Below are 15,320 nucleotides of genomic sequence, written 5' to 3' on the forward strand. Positions count from 1 at the left end.
TTTGTCCACAGTCGGGTTAAAACGATCTATCCCCAGTTTGATCTGAACTGTCCTTGGATGGTTCGTTTTCATTTTATTTATGTTTAGGGAATCTGTCTACCAAAACCTTTCTTTAGAAAGTATACTCTTTCCGATCCTATTTTTTTCTGTTTCTCAAAGATAAATTTCTATTTCTAATACTTCTTTTTTAATGTAATCAAAATAAAATTTTCTCATGGAGGAAAATTTGGAAAATACAGAAAAACATAGAAGCATGAAAAAACTCACTCATTAATGTCAAAGAAAAGTTATACCAGAGACATTAAAGGTGAAAGGAAGACTTTATTCAAGATTATTGCAATACCAAGAGAGAGAGTGAACTTGACTCAGAGAGCTTTCAAATGCTGGGATGAGCTTGTGGTAAAGCCCCAGGGCTGTTAGCAGGAAGGGGGGGTCCTTGCGAGTTGGTGTTTATGGAAGTGAGGCTCCTTCCCTCCCACAGAGACCAGGAGATTGGGGCTCCTGCTATCAATCCAGATGGTTACATCCCAACAGAAAGTCTCTGGGGTCCTTGAGAAAGACACTGTGGGATTGTGGAATATTTGCATCTCAGAAGGACAAAGGAAGAATTTACAATGGCAGTTCTCTAAAGTAAGTGCTCGAAGAAAAGAGAGGGCGGCCCTCTCAAGCTGGGGAGAAGACTGTCCAGAGTTTAGCTAAGATGAGGGGACTGTGAAGTCCATTTATAGCAGTAGTCTATGTTTTTGATGAAACTACTATTAATTTGGTCTATTTCTTCTTATCCTTTATGGGTTTCTTTTTCTTTATTGAGTTCTTTTTCTTGCGATATATCTTATTTTTCTTTTTAAATCTCATATCAAATATTTTGTCATGGTTGGTAAACATTTAATGAGTGTTGAAATAAATAGCAATGATTACTTAAAAATTATTGTTTTTTCTAGAAAAATGACATTTTAATACATGTTCATATTGTACAAATGGATAATTGGTGAAAATTTAAATACGTAGAAGTTATCTTGAGTGAATGCTGTTGATCACAATGATTATGGATAAAATGTATTTCATTTTGAAAGTGGGAAGAAACGTAAAGAAGAGCTTTCCATAAACCTTTAAAACAGTATCACATGCCATCAGCCAAAGTACCTGTTTTGTATTTTCGATCCAACTGTATTATTTAGAGTCATTTTTTCTTATATGAATGAGAGTATTTTTAACTGGTTACTCGCAGTTATTTTTAGTAAAAGATTTATCATATTATATATGATATTATTGAATGTGTAAGTGATCTTCAAAGATGTGGATGAGATAACACATAACGAGGTATTAGGTAGTAACAGCATAGATCTGTAGGGCTTGGCATACACTAAGATACTGCCTCATCTAACCCCCGCATTTGCAAAGCCAAAATGTGGCCCAAAGATTTTGAAGGCTTATAGGGTCAGGTGATTTCCATCTTGAGGTAAAAACTGACTTAGGGGCACCTGAGTGGCTCAGTGGGGTAAGTGTCTAACTCATGATTTTGGCTCAGATTATGATCTCAGAGTCCTGAGATCAAGCCTGGCGTTGGGCTCCATGCTGGGCATAGAGCCTGCCCAAGATTCTTTCTGCCTCTCCCTCTGCCCTTCCTCACCCTCTCTCTCTCCTCTTAAATACCTCTTAAAACAAAACAAAGCAAAGCAAAGCAAAGCAAAACCTGACTTAGTGTGAGGTCCCTGTATTCCTGGATCTATCTTCTTTCCAAGTGCACCTCTCAGTTGGAAATAGAATTGATCCTGCTGTTAATGCCGTGATTAGGTTTGAGATAGGAAAGGAGCATTTTAGCTATTTTCATAAACTCACCGTTTCTTCCTTTTGGAAATCCTTTTTAATTGGTGACATTATGTAGTTTCTACCTGACTGGTCAAACCACTGCTTTCTTCATTGCTTTATACTCAAAACACTGGGATGGTATATGCCAAGCCTCTCTAGTTTTTCTTTGAAGACTTTCTGACAAAGCAGAAAAAAAGAGGTGATTGACGTTCAGGGGGATAAGTAAGAAGATAATTTGGTGGGTGTGAGGGTGGATTTTGGATGCGGGCAGCATGACTGGTGGTTAAGAATACAAATTCTGGGGGCTCCTGGGTGACTCAGATCATGATCCCAGGGTCCTAGGATCGAGCCCCACATAGGGCTCCCTGCTCCCACCCCCTCCTTGTGTTCTTTCTGTGTCTGTCTCTCTTTCTCTGTCAAAAAAAAAAAAAAAAAAGTACAAGCTTTGGATCTCAAGTCCCACCTCCACTCCTGCCGCGCTGTGTGTCCCCAGCCCATTCTTCTCTTTCTTTCCCAGTGTACTCACCTAAAAAACAAGCAGAAAAGTAGATATTCCTTATACTGCTGTTAATATGAGTTAATATGTCTGAGTACTTAGAATGGAGATTATCATGCATTAAATTCCATCTAATTATTACAATGTGTTAATGGTGGTCTGCTCACAGTCTAGAAAATAGAGAGAAAGTACAGTGGTCTTCAGATATTTGGAGGGTTCTCATGTCAGCGAAGCAGGGGACACACCCTGGGAGCTCCGGGAACGGTGACTGCTAGTTAGGACAGCAAGCACTGTTTCCGTTGTTCGTGGAAGAAATACGGCGTCTCTGAAGTTGTGAATACCTTATCATTAGTGGGATTCCCGCAGATCTGGATGTGAAATTTTTATAAGCATTTAAAGCATTCTCATTTTATAGTGAATTTTTAAAAATTAATAATCACACTATTGGGAGGGATAAGTCCGCCAGGCCCCTCTCCATTGTCGCCCAGCGCGTCAGGCCGCAAAGCACATACGCTTAGTCGCGCAGGCCGTCAGGCAGCTCAGAGGGACCACGGAGCAAACACCCAAGGAAAAGCACTGGCTTTTCTGCTGCTTGGGGCAGCGTTTGCTTCTTGCTGGAAAGAACACTCGACTCCTGGCCAGGTTTCTCTCCTGCAACACAACCCATGGCACGTGTACGCATCCGCGTAGATTCCCCCGAGCTGGCTCTTCTGACCTACCACCGTGGGACACTGTCAAACATGAACCTCTGGGTACCATGTGTGCCATGAGTCACAAACTCTTTGATCTCATATCCAGGCATCTCTTGTCTTCCACGCCTCTCCATGAAATGGTGACTCCTAACCTGTTAGTCTGTAAACACAGCAAAATCCTTGAAGCTTCACAGTGCTAAGCCCTTCATGTGTCTCACGCTAGAAATCCCTCAGTAGAGCCTTTCTCACAGATTGGTTTCAGAGAATGCATCTATAATGCGCTCTGTCTCTCATCAGCAGGCCTCTTCTCACCTACTTCAAAATCTCCCATTGGGTAAAACTTCATCATCCAGACCTCAAGACTTCACATTTCTGTAAATATGTCCTTTAGCTATTCCTCAGGCCTTTCCCTCAACCCCAGCACTCACATAGCCCATTCACTGGTCTGATTTTATCCACGCATTTCTAGACTCAGTGGTACGGCTGGAAGATAAGGCCCAGAGATGGCCACAAACAGTGAGACCTTGTGGTTACTGGAAGAAGCCCTTCATTCCTCTCTTCCTCCCCTATGAATGTTAGTCTACCCAATCATTTACATTTCTATAGACAGCAACAGGAGGTTGAAATAAAAAATTCATTTGTCATGACATAAAAACATCAAAATAAATCTAACAAATTATTTGCAGGACTTTAATGCCAAAAGTTACAAAATACTGAGAGAAATTAGTGATCAAAATAAATGGAGAGAGGTGCTGTGCTTCTGGATGACAGAATTCAACATTGTTCATGTGTAAATTCTCCCCACATTGATTTATCAGCTGAGCAGAACGCTAATCAAAGCCCCAGTAGGCATGTTTATAAACACTGACAAGTAGATTTTAAAATCTATATGAAAATGCTAATGATCCTGAATAGCTAAAACTAAAGAAAACCAAGCTGGAGGTGTCAGAGTACTTGGTTTCAAGCCTTAACTGTGCAGGTACGTTAATCAAGACTATGTGATATTGGTGTAGACTAGACCGTTGTATCAACGGAACACAATGGAACATCCCCAAATAGACCCACACTTATATCACTGGTTGAATCTTAACAAAGATTTATCCTAGATAAATGGCTGGGGAAAGATGTTCTTTTCAAAAATGATGCTGAAACATTGGGATAGCCATATGAAAACAGAACAGACCCCAACTTGTACATAGCACCATATGCAAAAACCACTCACAGTGTATCGTAGACCCAAATGTAAAGCACACAACTATAAAATTTCTGGAATAAAACCTAGGAGAAAACCTTTTTGACCTTGGGTTAGGAAAAGAATTTTTAGATAAGACACAAGAAGCCTAAGGCATAGGCGCAAAAAAAAAAAAAAAAAAAAAAAAGTCTTTGAAACACACTGTAAAGAAGATAAAAAGGTAAGACACAGACTGGGAGAAGATATTTACCACATATGTACCTGACAAAGGACTTGAAACCAGAATATATGAAGTCAGTATTCTGGCAATGAAGGTTTGAACTCACAGTTTACCAGAGAAGAGATTCTCATGTCGGATAAGCACATTAAAATGCAAGTTTGAAACCATAGTGAGAAGCCACTAACATCCCTACTAGAACGGCTGTAAGAAGAGAGAGAGAGGTGTTGGCAAGAACGGGAAGCCAGGAGAATGCCCACGCGCTGCTGGTGGGAACGCCACTTTGGAGACAGCTTGGAGTTTCTTCTAGGTTTCTAACCAAGATGAAGGCAAGCACGTGTCTGCTCAAACACCTGCATGCAAATGTGGACAGACGCTTCACTCATGCTTGACGACAACTGGATGAGCCCAAACATTCCTTGAATGGAGAGCCCAAGTGTAGTGTGCCCCCAGGAGACCACCACTCAACGCTGAAAAGCAAACCGTTGTGTATAAAGCAGCGTGAATGCGCTCGAAAGCACGTATTAAGTCAGCGAAGGCAGATGCAAACAGCGGCTCGCTCTATCATCCTCTAAACGACAGTTTGGAAAAGGCAAAACTACAGTGAACAAAGTAATAATCAGTGTTTGCAAGGAACAGGAGGCAGGGGGAGACGGTGGGTTCCCCCGAGCAGGCAAGAGGAGATGGTCGGGAGTGATAGAAATCCTGTATATTCCTGGTGACGTGGGTTACACGCGCCCATATTTAACCGCGTGTAACTCTATGTGTATCTGACATAGACACGTACAGCATGGCCATCCCCACATGGTGGATAATACCTTAATACACCTGAATTTTTTTTAAACCTAAAAGTACATTTAAGCATTAATTAGAATCACAAGTGCTATTATAGAATACATGAAATAATTCGTTTATGCGTATTTCGCTTGATTAAATATGTATGTATTTCTGCTCGTAGGGTAACATTTAGGGAAATGCTTTTTTAAATCTTACTATTACAAACTGTTACAATGCAAATTAAACTTTTAGATTGTGCCTATTTTTTTATGGACGTTACATAATAGTGGCTTTCTTTTGGCAATGATGTCTACAGAATGACAACAAAAAATGAAGTAGCTTTTATTTTTTTTTTGCCCAGTTTGAGCTGTAATGAATGAAGTAATGAGTTATCGTCTGCAATATTGGAATCCTTGAGCACATCATTCCTCTCTAATGCCCCTGTTATTATTTTGTTACAAACTCTAAATATTGCCCATGATTCCATAACATATTTTAAGTTGTATATGAGCAATATTTTAATTAATTGTGTAATTTGTGCCTTCGCTTGTTTGCACTCACTTTCACATCTAAATGTCCTGCTTAGCTCAGTCATGCGTTCAAGCTTAGCTCATAAATTGCTTATTGATTCGTTCCCTACAGTCCTATCTACATTTGTAAACATTTTCTTTTCAAGTTGAAGTGAATATATTTTTCTTTTAAAGTTGAGATTGAATGGAAGTTAGAACGAATAGAAAAGTTGACAGATTCCCTATTGATTGTTTATTCCCCCTCTGTGTTGAGAAATGGTTTCTTATCTGAATAAAACAACATCCCATAACCAAACTGTCCTGTTGTGGTCCTTCTTGATTAATATGGCAATGTTAGCGGAGGACTAACTATAGTATTGATTATTTTCTGTAGCAGTCCCCTGGCGTTGCCGATTGCCAAGCAAGACAGTATGTTGGAGAAAGACATTATGTTCAAAGATGCCACGAAATGTCTATGCAAGAGACAGTCTCAAGACAGCATCCCTGAAAATGCTGCTGTGAATGGCCCCACACAACCTGAACCAGTAAGTATACCTTTACTTCATGCCTGTTTATTACATCATGCTTTAAAATCCAACATTTCGAAACCAAACACCCCACAATTTCCATTCAAAGAAAGATTCATGAATGCAAAGGTTAATAGTTTTTTAAATTCCCATATATAAGCTGTTACATTTTACCGACCATGAGCAAACGTAGCTGCTGTTGCGCTGTACAAGGGTTTGAATTGTACATTTATCTTGACTTACATATCAGGAACGTAAGCTTGGCCGGTACGCTAATTCCCCAGTATTTCCGATTATGTCTTTAGTCCTCCTTTTGATTATTATGTAGAGTATGGTTTTTGGAAGTATCTCTCGATGTGTACTGTGTGTGTGTGTTGGGGAGGGGGTAATGTGTGTGCCACAGTGCCCAGGTTATGGGAGATCAGTCTGATGAGCTTGGGGCTATAGAAAATAGTACATTTCCCTAGAGAAATAAATGATCTTTAAATGCTTCATGTTTTATAAATGGCAGAGTAATTTTATAAATGGCAGAGTAATCCTTGAAACTGGTTTGTTTCACGGTATCTAATTTTGAATATATTAAAGACGTTTTAGCTAGGTTTTTCTAAGACCATCTTTTCAAGATTTAGTTTCATTAATTTTGTTATTTCAACATAACGAATAAACATGTTTTGTAATTTTGAGATACTTTAAAATTTCAGCGGGTGTATTTGTCATCTTAGGCGACTGTAGCAAACGCCACACACTGGGTAGCTTAGACGGCAGACGCTTATTCTTCACAGTTCTGGAGACTTGAAGTACAAGGTCAAGGTGCCAGCTGGTGAGGTTTCTGATGAACGTCCCCTTCCTGGCTGCTTTCTCCCTGTGTCCTCACATGGGGGTTGAGCGGGGGAGGAAACAGAGGAAGGAACTGTCCTGTGTCTCTTAGAAGTGTGCCAATCTGATGGGACCAGGGCCCCACCCCTGTGACCTCCTCTAACCTTCATTGCCTCCTTAAGACCCCATCTCCAAAGAGTCACATTGAGAGCCTCCACACATGAATTTGGAGGAAAGCAGCTTAGTCTGCTGCAGTAGGCCAATTAAATGTTAGGTAAGATGGAAAGCAAAGTTCTTTCTTAACTTTCTCAAGGGTCCTATGAACTTCCTATAACCTTAAATGCATATTACTGAGGGAAAGAAGCTGGTCTGAAAAGGGTGTACAGCATATGATTCTAGTAATTGACATTCTGGAAAAGGCCAAACCATGGAGACCGTACAAGGATCACAGGTTGCCTGGGCTGGTGTGGGGAGGGGTGGAGAGGTGGAGTCCAGGGGGGTTTTAGGGCATTGAAACTGCTCTGTATGATTTTACAGAGGTGGGTCTATGTCATTCCACATGTGTCTAAAACCCCAGAATGTACAACACCCAGAGTGAGCCCCGATGTACCCCATGGACTTGGGGTGATGGTGACGTGTCCATGGAGGTTCAGCTGTAACAAATGTCGTCATTCTGGTGGGGAGTGTTGATGCTGGAGAAGGCTGTGCACGCGTGGGGTCAGGGGTGCGTGGGAAATCTCTGTCCCTTCCTCTCAGCTGTGCTGTGAATCTAAAACTGCTCTGAAAACTCAAGATCTTAGGGGCGCCTGGGTGGCTCAGTCAGTTAAGCGTTCAACTCTTGGTTTCAGTTCAGGTCATGACCCCCGGGTCCTGAGACGGAGCCCTTCATGGGGCTCTGTGCTCAGTGGGGAGTTTGCTTGAGATTCTCTCTCTCCCTCTGCCCCTCCCCCCAATCACACCACATGCTCTCTCTCTCACCTTCCCAAATAAATAAAATCTTTAATTAATTAATTAATTAATTAATGGTCTTTCTGATTTTAATGTAAGCTCTTTGTAATTATACAATTTATAGCTGCGTCCTAGACCTTAAAGGCAGTTGCGGTCATGTTCAGTTTGGTTGGCACTAAAGAGGGAGCGGCTGTTTTTCAGGTTTTGTGTTCGTACGTTATCGATGGAACATTCGTTGGTTCTCATTGCCCTCTGTGGGCACCGCGGGCCTCTCTCCTTGGCCGTGAGGTGCGTTGGTGATTCTCTCCCAAGGAAGACCACATTATCCACTGACTGAGTTATACTTTAAAAGTGTTTTAGAAAAGTCTCGTCAAAACAAGAACATTCTGGAAAAAACAAAAACAAAAACAAGAACATTCTGATGAACATCTTAGGGAGGCGCACATAATGGAGACATTTTTAAAAAAATTGAAACAAAACCCGCAGAATCTCTCCTTCCAGATTTTTATAAAATGTAGGTTTTATCAAATGGTTACTGTGTGAGTGAATATTTCAAGGCTTGATTTAAACTTTTTTGGGTTTTGATAATCACCAAAATGAACACATAGTATCTCTGAGAAGACAGAATTTTTCTTCAGTTGTCTAAAAGTGTGCAAGACATTCTTCCTTTGATTTCCTTTCCACTCTCCCTTTCCCTCCTTTTCTCCTCCCCCTGCATTCTTCCTTCATTCTAATTGTCTGACTTCTTTCCCCCCTCCCTTCCTTCACTTCCTTCCTTTGTGAATATATTTCTTTAAATTTTGTTCACGCTTGAAATTCCAATTTTTATGCCACTGAGTGAAGGCACATTAGCCTGGGAGTTCAGAGAAAGGCAGATGCTTTGGTTACGTCTGCTGCTGAAAGTCTATGACTCAGAAGTTCATTGACCTCATCAGCTCCATCTATGAAATGGGTACGTGGTATAGGTCTCACAGAGTTGCTAGGAAGCTGACAGAAATGAGGGCTTGAGGTTATCACACATTTACCAAGAACAGTAAAAATGCAGTAAGATGGGGGCGCCTGGGTGGCTCAGTGGGTTAAGCCGCTGCCTTCGGCTCAGGTCATGATCTTGGAGTCCTGGGATCGAATCCCGCATCGGGCTCTCTGCTCAGCAGGGAGCCTGCTTCCTCCTGTCTCTCTGTCTGCCTCTCTGCCTGCTTGTGATCTCTGTCTGTCAAATAAATAAATAAAAAAAAATCTAAAAAAAAAAAAAAGTGCAGTAAGATGTATTTATATTTTCATTGTTATTGATATAGACTGACTGTACGGTAGCTTTTGCCAGAACGGCTGAATTTATCTGCTCTTGATGTAATTCCAGTCAACGCATCCACAGAGTTTATTTTTATCAATGCAAGTGTAGGTGACTTCAAACACTAATAATACAGACTTATACTTTATGTGAACACTGCAATGCTTAAACGTGCATTCACCTGCATTGTCTTAATCCTCAAAATACCACTGTGGGCAAGTTATTATCCCTCTTCATCACTTATATTCAATTTACAGATTAATTTTTTTAAAGATTTATTTATTCATCTGGGAGAGAGGGTGCATATGCATGTGTGCAAGCACGGGAGGGGCAGAAGAGGGGGGAGAGCAGCTCCCCGCTGAGTGCAGAGTCCCCGGTACAGGGCTCTGTCCCACGACCCTGAGATCATGACCTGAGCCGAAACCAAGAGTGGGATGCCTAGCAGACTGAGCCATCTGGAGGCCCCACAAATTACAAAATGACCAAACTTCAGAACTCTAAGCAAATGGCTGAGAATCACAAGTGTTTCTTTTACTCTGAATCCTGTTCCGTGTTGGGGGCACAGCAGGAGAGCCCGTGGACCTGTGATGGTTGTATGAACAGGAGAGGGAGTTCCTGACTGCATGTGTGGTACAGGGGTTTGGAAGATTGGCGAGAATTCTCTTTCTGTGGTCCACAGACACACCCATCTCCGTGCACACGAAAGTATAAATCCTTGGCCGGTCAAAGCACTAGTAAGTGAAAGGACCTGGCAGGTTTTACTGTGGTCTTAGAAACATCTAACAGGATAACAAGAGCAGGAGGAAATAGCTAAAATGCTGTCTGGCCATGGTGATGAGCTTAAGTTTGGGAAAACTTAGTATTTGTCAGATTATTACCCTATTCTCTGCTAGGACCACCCAGGTCAGCTAGTTTTTTCCCTGACTTCCTCTTTCCTCTTAATTCATGAATATTAGGTTCTTTCCTCTCCTCAAGATACTCTTGCTTTTCTCCCATTTGTCAGGCCACTGCTTTTATCTGCCAGACGCGTCGTCTCTGCGCACAGACTGCTCATCTCCCAGAGGGCAAAGCCCCAAACAAACAAAACAGTAAAGGGGACGGCTCTCCGTGCGGTGTGGACAAGGGGAGACCAGGAATTGGGGAAGTCAGAATATTCCCAAACGTTAAGCTCCCTTTGGATCTCGAAACATTTCTCCAAGTGTTTCTCTGAAGTTTGTCCCGACCTTCTGTCCTGAACTATATCTAGTTTATGTTCTAGATATCTCCTCTTACAGAGATAGACAGAGATACATATCTCCATAGAAGTCATAGTGGTCAGTCCTAGAGGGGGGATGTTAATCCTTTTTACATATTTATCCCATCTCTGTTTTGCCTTGTGTTGTCTTGTTAGGTGGACGTGGGCAGTAGACATTACGGAGTCTACAACTGGAACATAGAGACACTCATAAGTGTCTTTTTCTTTTCCTCTCCACTTGCTAGCAGGTGTCCCCGGGCTTCTGAATCTTTATATGCGGATGGTTTTTGCGGATGGTGCTATGTACGAGTTGGGGTGTGCACGAGTCGGGGTCTGTTCTGTTTTCACAGGGCTCTCACACTACATGTCACATTTCCTTAGTGCACACAGACTAGGGTGTCTTCGCATGTTGGCTGTCAGCTTCACGGTTTCCCTAACCCAGGGAACAGCTGTGACCCTGTGGTGGAGATCCTTAAGAACCCCAACGAGACGTCTGCAAGCACTCTTTCGGGCTTGTCGGAACGACTGCCAGACTTCTGTTAGTACTCCTCATGCTTTTTCTAAACAGAACCCCAGAAATTTGCACTGAGCTTGTTAGAACTATGGTTATAAAAGGAAGTTTATTATCGAAGAAATGTAAACCATTTCTAGAGAAAAAAATCTTGCTCTTGATTTGTCTCCTTTTTATGATGCTTTGGGAGGTGAATATGTATGCTATCTTGATGAAGCCTCTTGTCTTATTTTTGCATTGTTCAAAGCTGTTGCAACCCACTTGCCTTGTACCATATCATGAACATGCATGAACGTGTATATATATGTGTACTAACGTGTGTGTATAATATGCATAGATATACATATGCACATCCGTATCTGTTTTCTGGGGTGCATATCTGTGTGCAAGGAGATGTATACATTTTTGTATGTTCAGGAAATGCTTGCAAAGACACTGGAAAAAAAGACATTTGCATCCGTCTCTAAATTGATAATGAAAATTTCCTTTTATGTCTCTCTCTCTCTATAAAGACTTCTGCCAGTAGATTTTTTTTATTTCTTAGAAATACATCCTTACCCATTGGTACTTATTTTCTGAATTCCTTTCCTGTCTAAGGACACACACTTGTGTCTGTGATCCCAGGTACGGTGCAATCGCATCAATATAAGTAAAGCTTCGACCTCCTCTGCCGGTCTGAGTTGTAAACGCAGCGTAATCCCCGTCCACGTGAGCCTGGCAGCTCCTCCTCTTGCTGCTCCAGCAGCTGCCCTGTCTGTCCTCCCTCGTGTCTCTCTCCCCATCCGCCGCCACTTGCCCTATTTCCTCCAGCTCTGCAGCTCATAGGACCTCATGGCCCTTACCGCTTTCTCCCCTCTCCCTGCGCGCCTTCTCCTAGAGCCCACAGGCTGGCCTCGCAGCATTAAGCCCAGGTGCAGCTTTGCTGTGATCTCATGGGAGACGACTTCTCAGACCCCCCCAGTGAGAGGGCACTCTCACTTTTCAGAGCGCCCTCCTGTTTTCCCTCCCTACACTTTTCATGACTGTAGTTTCTTACTTACGTCCTTACTTCTCCCCCAGCAGACTGTAAACGGGTGTAAGACCTCAGCCCTTTGCTCCCTCTCTGGTCTCAACTCTAACATGTGCCTGGCAAAGAGCCCGTGAGCGAGAAGCGGACATGCGAAGGACAGAATAGGTTGTTGGATTATCCGTTATCTGCTAGACTTTCTCCACTGTTACCTGACGGGGATTGTCCCAGCTTCTCCTTCTGACCTAGCCTCTGTGTGACCCAGGGAAACTGTCCAGCCTCTCTGGGCTTTAAGTTCTGTATCTCCTGGTTAAGGAGGTTGGAACTATATCCATGAATTTCAAAATTTTTAAAATTACTACTTCACAGCACATCCTTTCCCAAAAAAGGGGACTGTGAACATGAATTCTGGGTTTTAGAGCAGATGAGAGCTGAGGATGTCCACTGAGAGCTGCAGACCCTGGCCGGGATCGTCAGCAGATGCCTACCTCCTCCTTTCTCCAAAGACAGTTTTCAGGGAAGTTGGCAGCAAGTTTCCCTCTGGTGCTCACGACCCTCTGCATCTGTCTGTCTAGGTAACGACACACCCATCACTGCACACTTATCTACAGAGCAGACACCTTGCCAGGCCTCCACGCAAACTCACCCTCATGGCCTCCCACGAGGGACACACCATCGTCTTTTATATCATAAGCGATGATGGAAAGTGACTTAGTAACATTAGGGAAGAAGAAGGCTCAGGGCCCCCCAGCCGGGGAGATACACCACTGAGATTTAAACACATTCACCCCTATTAGTACAAAAAGAATCGGTGCCTGAGACGCACTTCTGTTTCCAGCATTTTTTAAGTGAGAAAGCTCGGTTTGGTGTGTAAGTTTTTTTACCCAGATCAGCGTGACTGATAGAAAACGCAGCACAGAACGCTGCCTGGGTGGAGGGGACTGCTGGTCACTCCCCGCAAGGCGTCCTGGGCCTACCAGACTCTTTTTTTTTTTTTTTAATTTATTTATTTTTAAAGATTTTATTTATTTTTAAAGATTTTATTTATTTTTTTGATAGAGATCACAAGTAGGCAGAAAGGCAGGCAGAGAGAGAGGGGGAAGCAGGCTCCCTGCTGAGCAGAGAGCCCGATGATGCGGGGCTCGATCCCAGGACCCTGGGACCATGACCGGAGCCGAAGGCAGAGGCTTAACCCACTGAGCCACCGAGGCACCCCTATGAGACTCTTAAGTAGAGCTAAGTGTTTAGTGTGGAAAAAAGAACAACACATACCCATGATCCCAGGACTGATTCTGACCAGCCGGGAGAGTATCAGGAGAGGCGGGACATTCTGACTTCCATTTTTATCAGCCCCAAGTACCAACTTTCAGATTCTACTCTTGACTAGTTAAGTAAATATTTCTGACAGTATTGAAGTCTTCCAGCTATGCCTGTGGCTAATTAAAATGCCCTAGTTAGCTAATGTTAATGAGACGATGTGCTATGCTCCATACAGGTTAATTCTGAACCATATGTTGAGGCCTATTTCTTTAAAATGTGCAAAAGCAAAGAAAATGGACTCAGGGTGTTGGCTGAGTGTGTGCATGGCATGGGGAGAAGAGAGGCTTTTTCTTGACCTTTATGCAGTCTGCAGTACTTTACAAATTGATTTTTTATATGTTTATTTTACTTCTGCCATAGTCTTTTATTATTTTTATATTTAAATTTTATTTTATTTTTTCAGTGTTCCCAGATACATTGTTTATGCACCACACCCAGTACTCCATGAAATCTGTGCCCTCCTTAGCACCCACCACCAGGCTCACCCAACGCCCGGCCCCCCTCCCCTCCAAACCCCTCAGTTTGTTTCTCAGAGTCCAAAGTCTCTCATGGTTCATCTCCCCCTCCAACTTCCCCCAACTCACTTCTCCTTTCCATCTCCCCATGTCCTCTGTGTTATTCCTTGTGCTCCACAAATAAGTGAAACCACATGATAATTGACTCTCTCTGCTTGACTTATTTCACTCAGCATAATCTCTTCCAGTCCCATCCATATTGTTACAAAAGTTGGGTATTCATCCTTTCTGATGGAGGCATCATACTCCATTGCATATATGGACCACATCTTCCTTACCCATTCGTCTGTTGAAGGGCATCTTGGCTCTTTCTACAGTTTGGTAACTGTGGCCATTGCTCTATGAACATTGGGGTACAAACTGATTTTTAATACACAAACAACTTTCTCTTGGAATATGGTGTTTGCCACTTACCCAAATGGTGATATTTCCCATACCGGAGCCCACTGGGTGATACCCTTCTAACTGGGAGACATGACAAACCACTCTTCTGACCACTTGAGATTCCCAGGAAAGAATCTGAGGTTCCATTATGAGTACATTAGGATTAGAGGAAGCCTGGGAGCGCACTGACTTGAATTTATGAACTCCTGAGAAAGATTCCATTTTGCGAATCCATCACTCACAGCAGAGAGATCACCCTACACTTCGATTTTTTTTAATGTGCCGTATCTGTCAATGCTATAAACACTTAGCTGATAAACAGTAATATTTAAGTCCAAATTCTTTAACAGTGATACATACGAGGATAAGATATGTAGTGCAAATATAAGTACCAAAGGGGAATGTTGATACAGAATACAGACATGAACGTAAATGATACAAAATAAGCTTGCTGTTGCTAAAAATTCACCATGGGCACCGATCAACTAACTCAACTGAGGTGTGGATAAGAGTATTCTTCGTCTTTGGCTCCTCTGTGTTTGACAAAAGAAAACCAAGGCTGTCCTCACAGATCAAGGGTCTGCTTTGCACAACCTACCTTGTGAAGGTAAAATTAAACATGGTCCATTCCAAACTTGCAAATGATAGGTTTTCGCCCAATTTAATCATCCAAATTCATCTTTTTTAGTTGAAATTTTTGGCATTTTTATAACTCTGTCACAGGGAATCATGATTTTCTTTATGACAGAATTATCTGAATCTCACAGCTACTTTCATTGTAGGAGTCATGTAGAGAAGAATAAAAATCCCGAGCCAAAATTCTAGAGTCTTTCAAAATCTGGCCTCCTCCCCCATGTGTGTGGAAGCTGCATTCCAGGCACACTGGCTCCTTCAGCATGCCAACAACAGTAATAGGAGAAGTTCTGCTTCAGCTTTGGAAACATTGCAGACACGTGAGCTCTTCAGCTGCCGGCCGTAGAGGACGCAGAGCAGCTCAGAGCTGTCTACGTTTTGAGTGGGGACTAGGAAAGTCAACGTGCCAGAATGATTCTGGCAGACCGGTGCCTTTGCAGGACGGA

General features: G+C 42.5%; 1 protein-coding gene across 1 annotated transcript in view; it reads left to right on the forward strand.

Annotated features, from left to right (window-relative positions):
• Window positions 1-15,320, forward strand: part of LOC111147014 (myosin XVI) — a 471,268-nt gene that overhangs the window by 151,290 nt on the left and 304,658 nt on the right. The window contains exon 10 of the mRNA XM_022502858.1: window positions 6,087-6,237. Within this exon, the coding sequence (XP_022358566.1) occupies window positions 6,087-6,237 (151 nt within the window). The remainder of the gene's footprint in view (window positions 1-6,086; window positions 6,238-15,320) is intronic.

This window comes from Enhydra lutris, unplaced genomic scaffold (assembly GCF_002288905.1).
Source record: "Enhydra lutris kenyoni isolate GAN:26980312 unplaced genomic scaffold, ASM228890v2 scaffoldscaffold15, whole genome shotgun sequence".
Classification (NCBI taxonomy): Eukaryota; Metazoa; Chordata; class Mammalia; order Carnivora; family Mustelidae; genus Enhydra; species Enhydra lutris.